Genomic DNA, 19,804 nt, shown 5'->3' on the forward strand with positions numbered 1-19,804 from the left:
GGGTAAAGTGAGGAGAGAGATGGAGACAGGGTAAGAGAGATGGAGATGGAGACAGGGTAAGTGAGGAGAGAGAGATGGAGACAGGGTAAGTGAGGAGAGAGAGATGGAGACAGGGTAAGGAGGAGAGAGATGGAGACAGGGAGGAGGAGAGAGAGATGGAGACAGGGTAAGTGAGAGAGAGAGATGGAGACAGGGTAAGAGAGAGAGAGATGGAGACAGGGTAAGAGAGGAGAGAGAGATGGAGACAGGGTAAGAGAGGAGAGAGAGATGGAGACAGGGTAAGGAGGAGAGAGATGGAGACAGAGTAAGAGGAGAGAGAGATGGAGACAGGGTAAGGAGGAGAGAGAGATGGAGACAGGAGAGAGAGAGATGGAGACAGGGTAAGAGAGGAGACCAAGAGATGGAGACAGGGTAAGGAGGAGAGAGAGATGGAGACAGGGTAAGTGAGGAGAGAAGAGAGATGGAGACAGGGTAATGAGGAGAGAGAGATGGAGACAGGGTAAGGAGGAGAGAGAGATGGAGACAGGGTAAGTAGAGGAGAGAGAGATGGAGACAGGGTAAGGAGAGAGAGAGATGGAGACAGGGTAAGAGAGGAGAGAGAGAGATGGAGACAGGGTAAGAGAGGAGAGAGAGATGGAGACAGGGTAAGGAGGAGAGAGAGATGGAGACAGGGTAAGAGAGGAGAGAGATGGAGACAGGGTAAGAGAGGAGAGAGAGATGGAGACAGAGGAGAGAGAGATGGAGACAGGGTAAGAGAGGAGAGAGAGATGGAGACAGGGTAAGAGAGAGAGAGAGAGATGGAGACAGGGCAACGAGAAGAGAGGAGAGAGATGGAGACAGGGTAAGAGAGTACAGGGTAAGAGAGAGAGATGGAGACAGGGTAAGAGAGGAGAGAGATGGAGACAGGGTAAGAGGAGAGAGAGATGGAGACAGTAAGAGGAGAGAGATGGAGACAGGGTAAGAGAGAGAGAGAGAGATGGAGACAGGGTAAGAGAGGGAGAGAGATGGAGACAGGGTAACAGAGGAGAGAGAGGAGGAGACAGGTAAGTAAGAGAGAGAGAGATGGAGACAGGGTAAGTAAGAGGAGAGAGAGATGGAGACAGGGTAAGAGAGAGAGAGACAGGGAGACAGGGAGAGAGAGAGAGAGATGGAGACAGGGTAAGGAGAGAGAGAGATGGAGAGGAGAGAGGAGAGAGATGGAGACAGGGGAGGAGAGAGATGGAGACAGGGTAGGAGAGAGAGAGGAGAGAGATGGAGACAGGGGAGACAGGAGAGAGAGAGATGAGACAGGGTAAGAGAGAGAGAGAGAGATGGAGACAGGGTAAGAGAGGAGAGAGAGATGGAGACAGGGTAAGAGAGGAGAGAGAGATGGAGACAGGGTAAGAGAGAGAGATGGAGACAGGGTAAGAGAGAGAAAGAGATGGAGACAGGGTGAGGAGAGAGAGATGGAGAGATAAGAGAGGAGAGAGAGATGGAGACAGGTAAGAGAGGAGAGAGATGGAGACAGGGTAAGGAGGAGAAAGAGATGAGACAGGGTAAGAGAGAGAGAGAGAGATGAGACAGGGTAAGAGGAGAGAGAGATGGAGACAGGGTAAGAGAGGAGAGAGAGATGGAGACAGGGTAAGAGAGGAGAAAGAGATGGAGACAGGGTAAGTGAGGAGAGAGAGATGAGACAGGGTAAGTGAGGAGAGAGATGGAGACAGGGTAAGAGAGAGAGAGAGAGATGGAGACAGGGCAAGAGAGGAGAGAGAGAGATGGAGACAGGGTAAGAGAGGAGAGAGAGATGGAGACAGGGGTAAGTGAGGAGAGAGAGATGGAGACAGGGTAAGAGAGAGAGAGAGATGGAGACAGGGTAAGAGAGAGAGAGAGAGATGGAGACAGGGTAAGTGAGGAGAGAGAGAGATGGAGACAGGGTAAGTGAGAGAGAGAGATGGAGACAGGGTAAGAAGAGAGAGAGAGAGATGGAGACAGGGTAAGAGAGGAGAAAAAGAGATGGAGACAGGGTAAGTGAGGAGAGAGAGATGGAGACAGGGTAAGTGAGGAGAGAGAGATGGAGACAGGGTAAGAGAGGAGAGAGAGATGGAGACAGGGTAAGAGAGGAGAGAGAGAGAGACAGGGAGTGAGAGAGAGAGATGGAGACAGGGTAAGTGAGAGAGAGAGATGGAGACAGGGTAAGGGGAGGAGAGAGAGATGGAGACAGGGTAAGTGAGGAGAGAGAGATGGAGACAGGGTAAGGAGGAGAGAGAGATGGAGACAGGGTAAGTGAGGAGAGAGAGAGATGGAGACAGGGTAAGAGAGGAGAGAGAGATGGAGACAGGGTAAGAGAGGAGAGAGAGAGATGGAGACAGGGTAAGAGAGGAGAGAGAGAGATGGAGACAGGGTAAGGAGGAGAGAGAGATGGAGACAGGGTAAGTGAGGAGAGAGAGAGATGGAGACAGGGTAAGAGGAGAGAGAGATGGAGACAGGGTAAGAGAGGAGAGAGAGATGGAGACAGGGTAAGGAGGAGAGAGAGATGGAGACAGGGTAAGGAGGAGAGAGAGATGGAGACAGGGTAAGAGAGGAGAGAGAGATGGAGACAGGGTAAGGAGGAGAGAGAGATGGAGACAGGGTAAGAGAGGAGAGAGAGATGGAGACAGGGTAAGAGGAGAGAGAGAGAGATGGAGAGAGAGATGGAGACAGGGAGGAGAGAGAGATGGAGACAGGGTAAGAGAGGAGAGAGAGAGATGGAGACAGGGTAAGGAGAGGAGAGATGGAGACAGAAGGAGACAGGGTGGAGACAGGGTAAGAGGAGAGAGAGAGATGGAGACAGGGTAAGAGAGGAGAGAGATGGAGACAGAGAGAGGAGAGAGATGGAGACAGGGTAAGAGAGAGAGAGAGAGATGGAGACAGGGTAAGAGAGAGAGAGAGATGGAGACAGGGTAAGAGAGAGAGAGAGAGATGGAGACAGGGTAAGAGAGAGAGAGAGATGGAGACAGGGTAAGGAGAGAGAGAGATGGAGACAGGGTAAGAGAGGAGAGAGAGATGGAGACAGAGAGGAGATGGAGGAGAGAGAGAGAGATGGAGACAGGGTAAGAGAGGAGAGAGAGAGATGGAGACAGGGTAAGAGAGGAGAGAGAGATGGAGACAGGGTAAGTGAGGGAGAGAGAGATGGAGACAGGGTAAGAGAGAGAGAGAGAGATGGAGACAGGGTAAGTGAGGAGAGAGAGAGATGGAGACAGGGTAAGAGAGGAGAGAGAGATGGAGACAGGGTAAGAGAGGAGAGAGAGATGGAGAGAGAGGGTAAGAGAGGAGAGAGAGATGGAGACAGGGTAAGGAGAGAGAGAGATGGAGACAGGGTAAGTGAGAGAGAGAGAGATGGAGACAGGGATGGAGACAGGGTAAGAGGAGAGAGAGAGATGGAGACAGGGTAAGGAGGAGAGAGAGATGGAGACAGGGTAAGGAGGAGAGAGAGATGGAGACAGGGTAAGTGAGGAGAGAGAGATGGAGACAGGGTAAGTGAGGAGAGAGAGATGGAGACAGGGTAAGGAGGAGAGAGAGATGGAGACAGGGTAAGTGAGGAGAGAGAGATGGAGACAGGGTAAGAGGAGAGAGAGATGGAGACAGGGTAAGTGGGGAGAGAGATGGAGACAGGGTAAGGAGGGAGAGAGATGGAGACAGGGTAAGAGGAGAGAGAGATGGAGACAGGGTAAGTGAGGAGAGAGAGATGGAGACAGGAGAGAGAGAGATGGAGACAGGGTAAGGAGGAGAGAGAGATGGAGACAGGGTAAGGAGGAGAGAGAGATGGAGACAGGGTAAGGAGGAGAGAGAGATGGAGACAGGGTAAGTGAGAGAGAGAGAGATGGAGACAGGGTAAGTGAGGAGAGAGAGATGGAGACAGGGTAAGGAGGAGAGAGAAATGGAGACAGGGTAAGTGAGGAGAGAGAGAGATGGAGACAGGGTAAGAGAGGAGAGAGAAATGGAGACAGGGTAAGTGAGGAGAGAGAGATGGAGACAGGGTAAGTGAGGAGAGAGAAGATTTGATTTCTTGCCTTGTGGGTGGAGTGAAAGTTAGTGTTTAATTGTGTGCTCGCTGATAAATGTCCCTTTCTCTATTATTCCAAGAAAATATTTGGCATTGAGAGAGAAAAGCAGCTGCTAACATAAACAGTAGCTTACAGTGGTGAAAAAGTACCCAACTTGAAAAAGAAACTTGAGTATAATTTTGTAAGAGTAAAAGTATTTGGTTTAAATATAATAAAGTATTATATTAAAAGTACAAATAATTTCATATTCCTTATATTAATCAAACCAGACAGCAGCATTTTCGTGTTGTTTTTATTTGACGGATAGCCAGGGGTACACTTCAAAATGCAGACAACATTTACAAACAAAGCATGTTGTGTTTTAGTGATCAGAGAACAGAGGCAGTAGGGAGGACCAGGGATGTTCTGTCAAGTGCCTGAATTTGACTATTTTCCTGTCCTGCTAAGCATTCAAAATGTAACGAGTACTTTTGGGTGTCAAGGAAAATGTATGGAGTAAAAAGTACAATATTTTCTTCAGGAATGTAGTGAAGTAAAAGTAGTCAAAAATATAAATAGTTAAGTACAAATATCCCCATTTAAAAAAAACAATGAATTAGTACTTTAAAGTATTTTACTTAAGTACTTTACACCACTGAAGCCTACCAACATCCCCCAGGTTCTACTGTACGTTTTTAAGCGGTAAAACACTGCGTTTCGAAACGGTTGAAAGTGCCCTCATAGCTCAGCTGCTTCCGCGTTGACACAGATCTAAGGTCGGTTTTGCGTTTTTCCTCTGAAAAGGACTGCCCGGGAAGCGGATACTATGCAAATCCGTGCCAGAAATCCCTCCTCTTATCTAAGAAGATCGGGCGTTGAGGTAATCTACGGTTAGACCATTGGTTTAGATATGTGTCAATCTCACGAGTTGTCAATCCGCTTTCCATCAATGGATGAGAGACAATAAACGCTATCTGACAGCAATCGACCCTGCATAATATTATAAATCATAAACCAGTATCATATAACTCAATATTTAATATTTCGTTTATAGTGTTTTCCTAGACTACATCCAATGATACGCGAAACAGGAGTGAATCAATTGTCTTTGAAAAAACTCTAACATTCAAAGGTTAGCTTTGTACTAAAGTATCGTAAATAAACCTGTTGGTACCTAATGTGATCCGCAATATGAAATCCCCTTCCCGATACTGGGGACAATATTTTTTCGGCGCTTGTGCATCAATTCTACCCAGAGCGGAGGAAGTTTACGTACCATGACATGTCAGTCAAATTTCAATCATTTTGGGTTGATGGACTGGGTGATGTTGAAATTCCTTCCTATATCGATCCAAAAGAAAATCTCAATATTCCCAAAGTTCTGCAGCTACACATAGCTTTGTTACACCCCACTCCACAGAATAACTCATTCGCCGTCTCTGAGTTGACCACAGCAGTAGCGCGTTGGGAAAACTGCTACAGTTTTATTACAGCACGCTTGGCATGATGCTGGGTGATGCCTGATAAGAGATGTAACGGCTCTCAATCCAACAACCTGTCGAACATCCCTTCAGAAGTGGAAACACTCAGGCCTAATGAGACAGTCACGGTCATCGATGTATTCCACCCAGCCCGTGTCAGACCCCGTGGGGTAGAAACGATGTGCGACCACGGGTAGGGGGATTAAGCTACTTCTCCTATCCGTGGCTGTATATATCTCTACATTACATAAGAATTAAGCCTCTCAGTCACAAAAACGACGCATTTTGAATCATCTATTTTTTTAAAGATGCCCTAAAATCAAGACGGTGTTCGTAGAAGTAGGCTCGGTCGCTCTCTTACCCGTCAACAGACCGGCCCTTCTCCATCACCGGAAAGCCCAGCTCGTGTCCAAGTCCATTGGCGCGAGCTCCACGGTCCCAGCATTCTCTCGACCTCTCCTGCTGTCGGGCCACAAGCACGCGCAAACTCTCTCCCACGGCGGCGGGGACAATTAAAGGGACAGCGATGATTGGAGATGGAGATTACGCCGTGAGCGTAGTCGATGGGACAAGCATAAGGGAGTGCCTGAAAGCTAGTCGACTGGTGTGGCAGGAAATACTGCCACATTTGGACATTGAGTTTTATTTATCTTTTAGAAAATAGTAGGATATTATTGTTCATACTTACAAGACATTTAGATAAACCAGCAGACAAAAATCAACCCCAGAATACAAGGTTCCACAATTTGTCCCTCTGACAGAGAAGGGAACTTTGATTGACTGACAGTGTGTCTGTGGTAGATACTGTAGAAGTGAGAGAAGGGGCCCCACTAGTGGAGTTGAGAGGGATGGTGAGGTTGCCATAGTGATACCTACTATCAACAGAAATAATACAAATCAACCTCACTGTCACCTAATAGTTCACAACATTTGGACAATATTGAACTGTTTGTATACCAATGTCCCAGAGGAGGCTGGTGGGAGGAGCTATAGGAGGACGGGCTCATTTGTAATGGCTAGAATGAAATAAATGAAATGGTATCAAACACATCAAACATAAGTAAACCACATATCTGAGTCTGTTCCATTAATTCCATTCCAGCCATTACAATGAGCCAGTCCTCCTATAGCTCCTCCCACTAACCTCCTCTGCAATGTCCATGGCATAAGTTTCTCTGCCCACTACTTCCTTATATTGGCAGTTGATTTGATGCCCCCTTATATTTAAAAAAAAATAATAATACTATAGGTATACAAACAGTTCAATATTGTCCAAATGTTGTGAACTATTATGTGAAAGTGATGTTGGTCTTTTTTTTCTGTTGTTAGTAGGTATCAGCTTCAGATCACTATGACAACCTCACCATCCCTTTCAACTCCACTAGTGGGGCCCCTTCTCTCACTTCCACTGTATCTACCACAGACACACTGTCAGTGGTATTAGTTTCTCTGCCAACTACTACCCTATATTGGCAGATTATTTGATACCCCCTTATATTTAATAATAATAATATTGTACACACACAGGGTATACCACAGGCATGCTGTCATTAACTTTACAACACAAATCACACAAGAGACAAGACTGAAATCAGACTGAAGACAGATCACTAGACAGTGTGTGTGTCTCCATCTGTCTGCCTGTCTGTCTTGGGGTGGTTAAAGCCAGACTTCCTGAACAAAAATGATCATTCCCCTATATCACGTTTACCAGTGTAGTGGACAGTGGTGGCTGGTGGGAGAAGCTATAGGACGACAGGCTCATTGTAATGGCTGGAATGGAAATCATGTGGTTTCCATGTTTGATACCATTCCATTCATTTCAAACCAGCCATTACAATGAGCCTGTCATCCTATAGCTCCTCCCACCAGCCTCAGTCAGACTATCCCACTATGACATCAGCATAGGGCATCATCAGCACAAACTATAATTTATATGTTTTTGTAGTAAACTACTAGCCTGATGACTCACACTAAATAATTCCGCAGCTCTGTCGTTTCCTACATACTTTGGTCTGAGACTGCCACGATTTAATAATTAACTGGATTTATATAGCTTTCTACCAACTGTGGTACTCAAAGCACTTCACAAGGTGAGGGCTAAACTCACCTCATCCCCCACCAATGTCTGTCACCCACCTGGGTGATGCACAGCAACTTGCCACACATCAGCTATTAGGTGGAGAGTGATATATGCCAATTAGGAATGATTAAGTGGCAACGACCGAATGGGACCAGATTGGGAATTTAGCCATGACACCGGGGTTTACACCCCTACTCTTACAATAAGTGCCATGGGATTTTTAAATGACCACGGAGAGTCAGGACACCCTTTTAATGTCCTGTCCGAAAGACGTCACCGTACACAGGGCAATGTCCCCTTCACTGCTCTGGGGCATTGGGATCTCCCTAGACCAGAGGGAAGAGTGCCCCCTACTGGCCCTCCAACACCACTTCCAGCAGCACCTCTTCTCCCATCAATGGACCGACCAGGATCAACTCTGCTTAGCTTCAGAGGCAAGCCAGTAGTGGTATGTAGAGTGGGATGCTGCTAACAGGAAGCAGCTGTGCTGTCATTTGGGAGTTTCCTATTCTAACTTCCTTCAGAAACAGAGAGTCTTGTGGCAAAAAAAGAACACTTTATTCACCTGTTGACAACAATAGAAAGGAACCATCAATCTCAGTTCCCGTTTAAATGGAAGTGAAGAACAGAGTGATGAGGAGGAATTTACATTTAGTGGAAGTTGTAGTGTGGGCTGGATGACGACATTGCTCTTGATATGGTGGTAAACATCTGCATGGAATGAGTTTTAATACACAATGATGACTTTGTTCCCTCTCCGTAATATGTGTGTCCTGTGTTGAAATCGGTTAAATACTGATCAAAATGAACACGTAACTAAATGCATGTATTTATTTCTGAAAATGTTATTCAAACTGCAACAACAAGTTAAACCAACCCAAAATAAGCAACTATCTTTGAAGGATCAAACTTACTATGTAAATGCACTGTAGAATTTTTTTTTTTTTTTTAACAATTCACATATCCACCTTGATTTTATAATACCATCTGATAGCCACAAAGAAAAAAAATAGTATTCAAACCAGAAAATGTTGGGAGTGAATTCCCCTCCCCTTGACAGTGTATAGCACTTGAAATGTGCTATACTGTAAAACCACTCCATTATTAGTATACCTGGGTCATTCCAAGAATAGAGTGACATTTTTCTAAACTTGTTAAAACATTTCTAGCTTATCTATTTATGGGTAACAGGGTTGATGTGTTATGATGGACACAAAATTAAGAACTATTAAATGTTCAATGTTTCTTGTTAAAACAATTTTTTCTTAAAGGAATAGTTTCACCATATTAAAATGAGAGTTCAGTTCACGTAACAGGGTTGACCTTAAACACGAGGGACAAATGTAAATGAATCTCCAATCACATGAAATAAAAGATAATCTTCCGAAATGACTACCACAGCAACACATTACCTTTACAATGATGGTAAAAACTTGGGCACATTTTGGGGTGAAAATATTGATAGAAGTCCCAGAAACATAACATGGTACATGCCAAAATGGGGATTTTCAGAGAAAACACGTTTATTTGAATGAAAACACACTAGTATTGGAATTTCTAACATGGTTTAGTGTAGTTATAGATGTATTGTATGTTATCCAACTCTTTCATTGAGTATTCTATCAACATTTACAGACAATGTCACAACGACATAAAAGGCACTCGGTTTGTGGCTAGACCCACCTATATGAAGCTCTCGTTGACGTTGCTGTCGTAGGAGCGGATGTTGTCGGAGGCCAGCGCTGTCTTCATGTGGTTCCAGAACAGTGGCTGGGCCTGAGGGTTCCTGGGCCAGGACAGAACAGACTTCCTGCAGAGCCTCTTCCTCAGCTGCAGGTACTTCAGCTTGGGAAACACCTCGTCCAGCAGAACCAACACCGCCACGTCCACCTGCACATAAAGTAACAGATTAGACAGTACGGACTGAGTGAGTGGTAGGGATGTTGCCTGTTGTTGTTGGTTGCTTCATTATGAAGATATTACTTGAATGTAGCCTACGTACAGTTGAAGTCGGAAGTTTAAATACACCTTAGCTAAATACATTTCAACTCAGTTTTTCAAAATTCCTGACATTTAATCCAAGTAAAAATTCCCTGTCTTAGGTCAGTTAGGATCATCAGTTTATTTTAAGAATGTGAAAATGTCAGAATAGTAGAGAGAAGGATTTATTTATTTCATCACATTCCCAGTGGGTCAGAAGTTTACATACACTCAATTAGTATTTGGTAGCACTGCCTATAAATTGTTTAACTTGGGTCAAATGTTTCAAGTAGCCTTCCACAAGCTTCCCACAATAAGTTGGGTGAATTTTGGCCCATTCCTCCTGACAGAGCTGGTGTAACTGAGTCAGGTTTGTAGACCTCCTTGCTCGAAAATTATTTTTCAGGTTTTCCCACACATTTTCTATAGGATTGAGGTCAGGGCTTTGTGATGGCCACTCCAATACCTTGACTTTGTTGTCCTTAAGCCATTTTGCCACAACTTTGGAAGTATGCTTGGGGTGATTGTCCATTTGGAAGACACATTTGCGACCAAGCTTAAACTTCCTGATTGATGTCTTGAGATGTTGCTTAAATATATCCACATAATTTCCCTACCTCATGATGCCATCTATTTTGTGAATTGCACCAGTCCCTCCTGCAGCAAAGCACCCCCACAACATGATGCTGCCACCCCGTGCTTCAAGGTTGGGATGGTGTTCTTCGGCTTGCAAGCCTCCACCTTTTTCCTCCAAACATAACGATGGTAATTATGGCCAAACAGTTCTATTTCTGTTACATCAGACCAGAGGACATTTCTCCAAAAAGTACCATCTTTGTCCCCATTTAAAGATGAAAACCATAGTCTGGCTTTTTTATGGCGGTTTTGGAGCAGTGGCTTCTTCCTTGCTGAGTGGCCTTTCAGGTTATGTCGATATAGGACTCATTTTACTGTGGGTATAGATACTTTTGTACCGGTTTCCTCCAGAATCTTCACATGGTCCTTTGCTGTTGTTCTGTGATTGATTTGCACTCTTGGCACCAAAGTACGTTCATCTCTAGGAGACAGAACGCGTCTCCTTCCTGAGCAGTATGACGGCTGCGTCGTCCCATGGTGTTTATACTTGCGTACTATTGTTTGTACAGATGAATGTGGTACCTTCAGGCGTTTGGAAATTGCTCCCAAGGATGAACCAGACTTGTGGAGGTCTACAATTTTTTTCTGAGGTCTTGGCTGATTTCTTTTGATTTTCCCATGATGTCAAGCAAATAAGCACTGAATTTGAAGGTAGGCCTTGAAATACATCCACAGGTACACCTCTAATTGATTCAAACTATGTCAATTAGCCTATCAGAAGCTTCTAAAGCTATGATATCAATTTCTGGAATCTTCCAAGCTGTTTAAAAGCAAAGTCAACTTAGTGTATGTAAACCTCTGACTCACTAGAATTGTGATACAGTGAATTATAAGTGAAATAATCTGTCTGTAAACAATTGTTGGAAAAATGACTTGTGTCACACACAAAGTAGATGTCCTAACCGACATGCCAAAACCATAGTTTGCTAACAAGAAATTTGTGGAGTGGTTGAAAAACAAGTTTTAATGACTCCAACCTAAGTGTATGTAAACTTCTGACTTCAACTGTTTTTTTAACTTCACCTTTATTTAACCAGGTAGGCCAGTAGAGAACAAGTTCTCATTTATGACCTGGCCAAGATAAAGCAAAGCAGTGCGACACAAACAACAACACAGTTACACATGGAATAAACAAACTTACAGTCAATTACACAATAGAAAAAAATCTATACATACAGTGTGTGCAAATGAGGTAAGATTAGGGAGGTAGGGCAAGAAATAGGCCGTAGTCGCGAAGTAATTACAATTTAGCAATTAAACACTGGAGCTCCGAATGACACACAAACGCATTGCAAGTCTGACCTTTTCATCCAGCAGCCTCTGCTGCACCATGTAGAAGGCCTGGCGAGTCACCCCATTTACTATGCTAACTCTTCCTCCCCCGCCGCTTGCCCCACTCGTCAGCACAAACACGGTCTTCATGCTGCTATAGACAGCACTGTGAAGATTCTCGATGCAGGACAGACCTGGAACCCAATCTCTCTCCTCCAGGCAGAGACAGAACCTCCTCCGTCCCACGTTCTCCAGGTGGACCAGCAGCTCATTGTAGACCCAGTCTCTCACTGCGTGGTTGCCCGTGTCGAAGACCACAAAGGCATCATACTGACTCTGGAAGTTTGCCCCAGGCAGTTGGGAATAGCCCTTGTGTCCTGCCCACAGCACCTGTTTGTTACAAAATAGTGTAATGTAGATATTCAACATATGTACACATAAACACAACATTGATTTACAGCTGGGCCATTCAATTAAGGTCTTCTAATCAGGGACTGATCGTGCACTGGGAAATCATATTAGTGAACTATCTGGTAAATCAATGACATTACTTGATCAATTAACTACCAGGGAGGGACTACAACACAACATTGATTTGTAGAAGTACCTGGAAGCAATACCAGACATCCCAGCCGTAGAGGTGCCTGAGTAGGGGTAAGGCAGTGAACACCAGAGTCAGGAAGGTAATAGAGAGGAAGGCCAGGCTGCCATAAATTTCCTGGCAGGAGCGGGGGTCCATAGACAAAACACTAGCCCCTTGCTGCGACTCGGGGAAACCACAGTGTACGCCAGTGGTAAGAAGGAGGATCTCCACCTGGCTGGCACGCAGGAAGTCTGCAAACCAGGAAGTGTCGCAGGAGCAGTCAAAGGGGTTGGCATGCAGAGTGAGCAACTGGAGGGCACTGCCGTTCCTCAGTGGGGCAGGGAGGGACTGCCGATCCAACAGCTTGAGTTTGTTGTGGTTGAGGTAGAGAAAACGCAATGCCAATGCTTGGCTGAAAAAGTCTTCGGGGAGAAAGCTGATCTGGTTGTGACTAAGGTCCAGAAGGGTCAAGTTTGCCTGAAAATGTATGACTTTGTCGGGAAGTTCAGACAGATAATTAACACTAAGGTTAAGGTGGCATAGTTGGCCGAGTGCTGTGATGTTCTCCCAGGGGAAATAGTTCAGTTTGTTGTTGCTGACCCGGAGCACCTTGAGGCTGACAGGCAGGTTACAGAAGGCTGCTGGTGAAAGAGACCTCAGCTGGTTCCTGGAGATATCTAGGTAGATAAGGTTGGTCAGGTTCTGGAAGAAGGTGATGTAGTCATTGCTTCTAGTGTCCCACATGATGTCCAGGTTGTTCCCGGAGAAATACAGGTACCTGAGGGAGTCACTGTACAGTGTATGATCTATCCGCATCCCAATGCTGTTGTCAGACAGACTTAACGCCTCCAGGTTGGGGAGGTTCTTGATGAACTCAAAGCGATGGCCCATGCCTCTCATTAGGAAGTGAAACTCATTGTTGCTGAGGTCCAAAGTCTTCAGAGTGGCACTGAGCTCCTTGAAGGCATCTCCATAGTACAGATCTATCCTGTTGTGGGCCATGCTAAGGTACGCCAGGTTGTCCAGGTGGAGAAACTGTTTGCCGTTTAAGCTCTGGCTCATGTAGTTGTAAGAGAGGTCCAAACAGACTGCCTTCTCCATACCTAGGAACAAACTGCTATTGAGGGTGAGGATGTTGTTTTGGGAAAGGTCAAAAGACATGGCACCATTGCAGAGATTATTTTTGAAGGAAAATATAGTTGGGTTTTGAGTGCACTCATCCTCCAGTATCGCCAACGTGTTTGGCCCTGGCTCGGCTGCAGTGACTACTGGACCTGGATGATGCCAGGGCGCATCTGGGACAGCCTTCCTGTCACTGAGCAACATGGGTGGGTTCTGAAGTTCCACTGTGGCATACCGGTTCTGGTTCTGAAAGCTCTTAAAGGACTTACACACGTTGGACTGAGTAGAGAAGGATGGGAGAAATTCCAGCATGTTCTGGGAAAGGTCGACCCTCACCAGGGCTGGTAGCTGGGCCAGGGCACTTAGATTACAGGAACTGATGAAGTTCATCCGCAGCTCCAGAACCTCCAGCCAACGGAACTTGGCCAGAACCGCCACACTTTCCTCTGAGACCATATGGAAGAAGTTCCCACTGAGGAGAAGTGTTTTCAGGCCAGACATCTGGGTCACGTTGGGAGACAGCACCAGCTCCTTGAAGGTTGTCATCGGCTCATAGTTGTAGATGAGGCTGATCCAAGTGAGCCTCTTCAGCTCTATGAAGAAGGTACCGGTGCGTATGGCAATGGCCAGTAGGTTGTCAGATAGGTCCAATCCCTCTAGGTGTACCAGGGGACTGAAGAGGCCCTCTGGGATGTTGCGGAGGGAGTTTCCCCTCAGGCTGAGGAATTTGAGAGAGTTGTTCTGGGCGTAAAACGCATGTGGGTTGATGTCAAGTGGGGTGTTGTTGAAGCAGGGGAAGCAGGGCTGAGCAGCATGGTCACAGCGCTGGCAGTTCCAACCCAGGTTGAGTTTACAGAGCTGGGTCAGATTGGCAAACGCCCACTCATCCAACACAGAAATTTTATTCTCATTCAGATCCAGACTCTTCAGAGAGGGAGGCATTCCCGGAGGGATGGATGTTACATTGTTAAAACCCAGGGTAAGGTTTTGCAGCTGGGTAAGCTCCCTGAAGACTGCCTCGTCAATGTGGAAGGACTGGTTGCAGGGGTTACCATAGTAGCAGTTCATGGTGAGTAGCAGCTGCTTGAGGTTTGGTGTGCCGAGGGGCTGGGTTATGTTGTAAAGGTGGTTAGACTCCAGATTAAGGACTTCCAGGCTGTCAGGTAGTCTGGGGAGGGGAGAAGTGAGGCTGTTTCCTTCCAGTAGGAGGGTGCTGAGGTTCTTAAGACACATGAAGGCATCCTTGTGGATCTCAACATGGCATGAGGGAGACCCCAGGGCCCTCATATGACTAGGGAGACAGTTCCTTGTCATGCTCAGTTTCTGGAGGTTTGGAACCCCAGAGAATGCATCCTTCCCTACCTGCTGAATCCCGGTATAACTCAGGTCAAGTGAAAGGACAGAGGCTGAGCAGATCACTGGGATGCGGGTGAGCGCCCTCCGAGAGCAGTTCACCACACTGGAGTCTGCGTTGCTGTCGCAAGGGAAGAACTTGGGATTGGTCGTCCTAACAGCTGGTGGTAGTAGACATAAGCAGAGGAGAACTCCATATCCCTGCATGACCTGGACAGAGAGAAATAAACATTCGTACCACAAAATATATCTGATTTAAAAGTCAAATTATAACTGCACAGAAGTACATACAACGAAAGTTGATCCAAGCAAGTCCCAGCTATGGGCAATGTTAAAAACAGGTCCACGCCTTGTCAAAATGGGTTTCAAATGCTAACTGTGGGTATGCAAATGACCACACAACTGCAAATACAGTACAATCATGAGACAACCAGTATAAAACAGTCAATCCTGGTACATTAATAATAGTATTCAAATTATGAGTATTCACCTCAATGTAAAGTTTTCATGGCCTTGCACAGATATCAACTGGCATATTAGAACTGAGAATTACACTCACCGTGGGAGGTTTTGGGCCTCAATAACCCACTGGAGGTCAATTATAATGAAACGTGATGTTGTTTCAAATGGAATAGACTGATGCTTTATTCCAAAACAAGTTTCTGCCAACCTTTCCTCCAAATAAAGCATGGAGAGAGTAAAGCCTTGAATGACAGACCAGATGTAAAAAGACAGTAGTTAAGTACCAGGACTTATGTAACACAATTCAGAAATGAAGAAGTGAAACCTTCCCAGACAGATGTCTGTCAACTGACAGGGCTTTTTACATAATGAAAATCTGAAATGGCATGTCACCTCCCCTGTCTATCCTATGACCAGATATCAAATATATGGGTACTTAAACATGACATTAAAAATAATAATGAATATTTTGTGACATACACCAGATAGCTGCAGTGAAAGTTGTTTTACAGGTTTAAAACATGACCACCCTTTATGTATAACATTGCAACAATACAACCAAATGTGTTTTATGCCTTTAAAAAAGAAGAAAGATCCATACATAAAATATCCAATGGTCATGGTAGGCTGAATCCTTTTATTCAGCTGAAGCAAGCCTACACATTTTCTTTGGGAAATTACCTTTTTCTAGTTTAGTCATATTTATCTTCGCTACCTTAGAAGTGTTTACTTAGCAGGGTGAGTAGCAGTGGTGGAAAATGTACTCAATTGTCATAGATGTGTAAAAGTAAAGATACCTTGACTCAAGTAAAAAGTGAAAATGACTCAAGTAAAAAGTGAAAATGACTCAAGTAAAAAGTGAAAATGACTCAAGTAAAAAGTGAAAATGACTCAAGTAAAAAGTGAAAATGACTCAAGTAAAAAGTGAAAATGACTCAAGTAAAAAGTGAAAATAACTCAAGTAAAAAGTGAAAATGACTCAAGTAAAAAGTGAAAATAACTCAAGTAAAAGTGAAAATGACTCAAGTAAAAAGTGAAAATGACTCAAGTAAAAAGTGAAAATGACTCAAGTAAAAGTGAGTCAACCAGTAAAATACTACTTGAGTAAAAGTTAAAAGTAAATGTAATTAAATGTACTAAAAGTAAATGTACTTTTGTATCAAAAGTATAAGCATAAATAATTATGTATATATATATATATATATTAAAAATAACACACTATTTTCTTTTTACATTTTTTTTTTTTTTACAGATAGCCAGGGGCACACTCCAACACTCAGAAATCAATTACACATGAAACATTTGTGTTTAGTGAGTTTGTCAGATCAGAGGCAAATCGGGATGACCAGGGACGCTCTCTTGACAAGTGAGTGAATTGGACCATTTTCCTGTCCTGCTAAGCATTCAAAGTGTAAAGAGGAGTTTTCAGTGTCAGGGAAAATGTATGGAGTGAAAAGTACATAATATTCATTAGGAATGTATTGAAGTAAAAGTATCAAATGTCAATAGTAAAGTACAGATACCCCGAAAAATGACTTTAGTACTTTACACCACTGCTGATTAGCATCTATTGAGTTTGCAATGTCCCATACATTGGATGCCCAAATCAACTGGAAGTACTGCGTCTACAAACAAATTTAACAACATAATCGAAAATAAATATTTTTCCTAAAATGATTGTTTGCGATTCACAAATTATTTTGATTCACCCAATTCGATTAATCCCGATTGAACTGAATTAAATGGCTAAGTGAATCGTTCATTTTGTAAAAAATTATAGTTTAAATGAATAATCTGATTAATTCAAAAATGAAATCAACTGTGTATAGCCATATTCGCGAGTGTTGGTGGAAAGTTTTTTGGGACATGACGAAAACATTAATACATGCTAATAAATCAAATCAAATGTATTTATATAGCCCTTCGTACATCAGCTAATAACAGTTAACTACAGTGTACAATACATGTTTTGAATTGGTTACCGAATTACAGTGGTGTAAAGTACTTACGTGAAAATACTTTAAAGTTCTACTTAAGGAGTATCTATACTTTGCTATTTATATTTTGATAACTTTTACTTCACTACATTCCTAAAGACAATAATGTACTTTTTACTCCAGACATTTTCCCTGACATCCAAAAGTACCCGTTACATTTTCAATGCTTAGCAGAACAGAAAATAGTCAAATTCACACACTTATCAAAAGAACATCCCGTGTCATCTCCACTGCCTTTGATCTGGTGGATTCACTAAAAACAAATGTTTAGTTTGTAAATGAAGTCTGGGTGTTGGAGTGTGCCGCTGGCTATCCGTAAATAAAAAAATAAAAATGGGGCTGTCTGGTTTGGTTAATATAAGGAATTTGAAATGATTCATCCTTTTAGTTTTACTTTTTATTACTTAAGTGTATTTCAGCAATTACATTTACTTTTGATACTTAAGTATATTTAAAACTAAATATGTTCTTACTTTTATTCATGTAGTATTCAGACCCCTGGACTTTTTCCACATTTTGTTACGCTAGCCTTATTCTAAAATTAAGTAAAAAAAAAAAAAATTCCTCTCATCAATCAACACACAATACCCTATAATGACAAAGCGAAAAGTTTTTAGAAAAAAACAAAACAGAAATACCTTATTTACATAAGTATTCAGACCCTTTGCTATGAGACTCGAAATTGAGCTCAGGTGCATCCTGTTTCCATTGATAATTCTTGAGATGTTTCTACAACTTGGCTGGAGTCCACCTGTGGTAAATTCAATTGATTGGGCATGATTTGGAAAGGCACACACCTGTCTATATAAGGTCCCACAAGGGACAGTGCATGTCAGATCAAAAACCAAGCAATGAGGTTGAAGAAATTGTCCGTAGAGCTCCAAGACAGGATTGTGTCGAAGCACAGATCTGGGGAAGGGTACCAAAAAATGCCTGCAGGATTGAAGGTCACCAAGAACACAGTGGCCGCCATCATTCTTAAATGGAAGAAGATTGGAATCACCAAGACTCTTCGCCCTGCCAAACTGAGGGAGGTGACCAAGAACCCGATGGTTACTCTGACAGAGCTCCAGAGTTCCTCTGTGGAGATGGGAGAACCTTTCAGAAGGATAACCATTTCTGCAAAACTCCACCAATCAATATGGTAGAGTGGCCAGACGGAAGCCACTCCTCAGTAAAAGGCCCATGACAGCCCGATTGGAGTTTGCCAAAAGGCACCTAAAGACTCTAACACCATGAGAAACAAGATTCTCTGGTGTGATGAAACCAAGATTCAACTCTTTGGCCTGAATGCCAAGCGTCACATCTGGAGGAAACCTGGCACCAACCCTATGGTGAAGCGTGGTGGTGGCAGCATCATGCTGTGGGGATGTATTTCAGCGGCAGGGACTGGGAGACTAGTCAGGATCGTGGGGAAAGATGAAAGGAGAAATGTACAGAGAGATCCTTGATGAAAACCTGCTCCAGAGCTCTCAGGACCTCAGACTGGGACAAAGGTTCACCTTCCAACAGGACAACAAGCCTAAGCACACAGCCAAGACAACGCAAGAGTGGCTTTGGGACAAGTCTCTGAATGCCCTTCAGTGGCCTAGCCAGAGCCCGGACTTGAACCTGATCAAACATCTCTGGAGAGACCAGAAAATAGCTGTGCAGCGACACTCCCCATCCAACGTGACAGAGCTTGATAGGATCTGCAGAGAAGAATGGGAGAAACTCCCCAACTACAGGTGTGCCAAGCTTGTAGCATCATACCCAAGAAGTCTTAAGGCTGTAATCGCTGCCAAAGGCACTTCAACAAAGTATTGAGTAAAGGGTCTGAATATTTATGTAAATGTAATATCAGTTTTTGTAATACATTTGCTAAAATTGATTAAAAAAACTTTTTTTGCTTTGTCATTATGGGGTATTGTGTGTAGGTTGATGAGGGGAAAAAACTATTTTAGAACGAGACCGTAAATACACTCTACCTTCTGCTGCAATGTCCAACTGTCTTTCTCTCCTTGAGCAACAAACGGCCCACTCATCTCGCACATATGCAGGTGATGCACACAAACAGACGTGTTTTCCGATCCTGGCTGATATGTGGATTTTTATTTGATTGATAAAATAGTAAACTGTGCCTATACATTCCATTAACAGAAATTTAATTAACTTCCATGACTTTTCAGATTCGATAATTTCCCCAAAACCTTTCCGGGCCCAGATTTTTTTTCCCTGTGATTTGAACCTTGGAGCAAATTAAGGTTAAGTACCTTGCTCAAGGGCACAGACAGATTTTTCACTTTGTCGGCTCAGGTACCTTTCAGCTAAAGGCCCAACGCTGTAACCGCTAGGCTATCTACCACCCTGTGTTCAATATATACCACTGACAATACCTCATCTTTCCATGTTCACCCAGTATCATAGTGCAAAGTGATGGAAGGAAAAGTGGCAATGAGGGACATATTCAACATATACAGTTGAAGTGGGAAGTTTACATACACTTAGGTTGGAGTCATTAAAACTCATTTTTCAACCACTCCACAAATTTCTTATTAATAGACTATAGTTTTGGCAAGTTGGTTTTTCCAACAATTGCTTACAGACAAATTATTTCACTGATTCACAATTCCAGTGTGTCAGAAGTTTACATACACTAAGTTGACTGCCTTTTAACAGCTTGGAAAATTCCAGAAAATGATGACATGGCTTTAGAAGCTTCTGATTTGAGTCAATTGGAGGTGTACCTGTAGAAGTATTTCAAGGCCTACCTTCAAACTCAGTGCCTCTTTGCTTGACATCATGGGAAAATCAAAAGATATCAGCCAAGACCTAAAAAAAAAAAATGTTAAGAC

At 43.6% G+C, this 19,804-nt stretch overlaps 2 protein-coding genes across 2 annotated transcripts in view; both read right to left on the minus strand.

Moving 5' to 3' along the window:
- The window catches only part of LOC112221340 (ERC protein 2-like), a 60,693-nt gene extending 54,431 nt beyond the window's left edge, over positions 1-6,262 (minus strand). The window contains exon 1 of the mRNA XM_042304112.1: positions 5,844-6,262. The gene's annotated coding sequence lies outside the window, so the exon portion shown is untranslated. The remainder of the gene's footprint in view (positions 1-5,843) is intronic.
- A 2,221-nt stretch (positions 6,263-8,483) lies between these two features.
- tlr9 (toll-like receptor 9) lies at positions 8,484-15,300 on the minus strand. The gene is made up of 4 exons (XM_024385148.2): positions 15,071-15,300; positions 12,061-14,721; positions 11,484-11,843; positions 8,484-9,455 (listed from the first exon to the last, which is right to left on the minus strand). The coding sequence occupies exons 2-4, from the start codon at positions 14,716-14,718 to the stop codon at positions 9,249-9,251; spliced, it is 3,225 nt and encodes a 1,074-aa protein (XP_024240916.1). The 5' UTR covers positions 14,719-14,721; positions 15,071-15,300; the 3' UTR covers positions 8,484-9,248.
- Between the last annotated feature and the right edge of the window lie 4,504 nt (positions 15,301-19,804).

This window comes from Oncorhynchus tshawytscha, linkage group LG22 (genome assembly GCF_018296145.1).
Source record: "Oncorhynchus tshawytscha isolate Ot180627B linkage group LG22, Otsh_v2.0, whole genome shotgun sequence".
Taxonomy (NCBI): domain Eukaryota; kingdom Metazoa; phylum Chordata; class Actinopteri; order Salmoniformes; family Salmonidae; genus Oncorhynchus; species Oncorhynchus tshawytscha.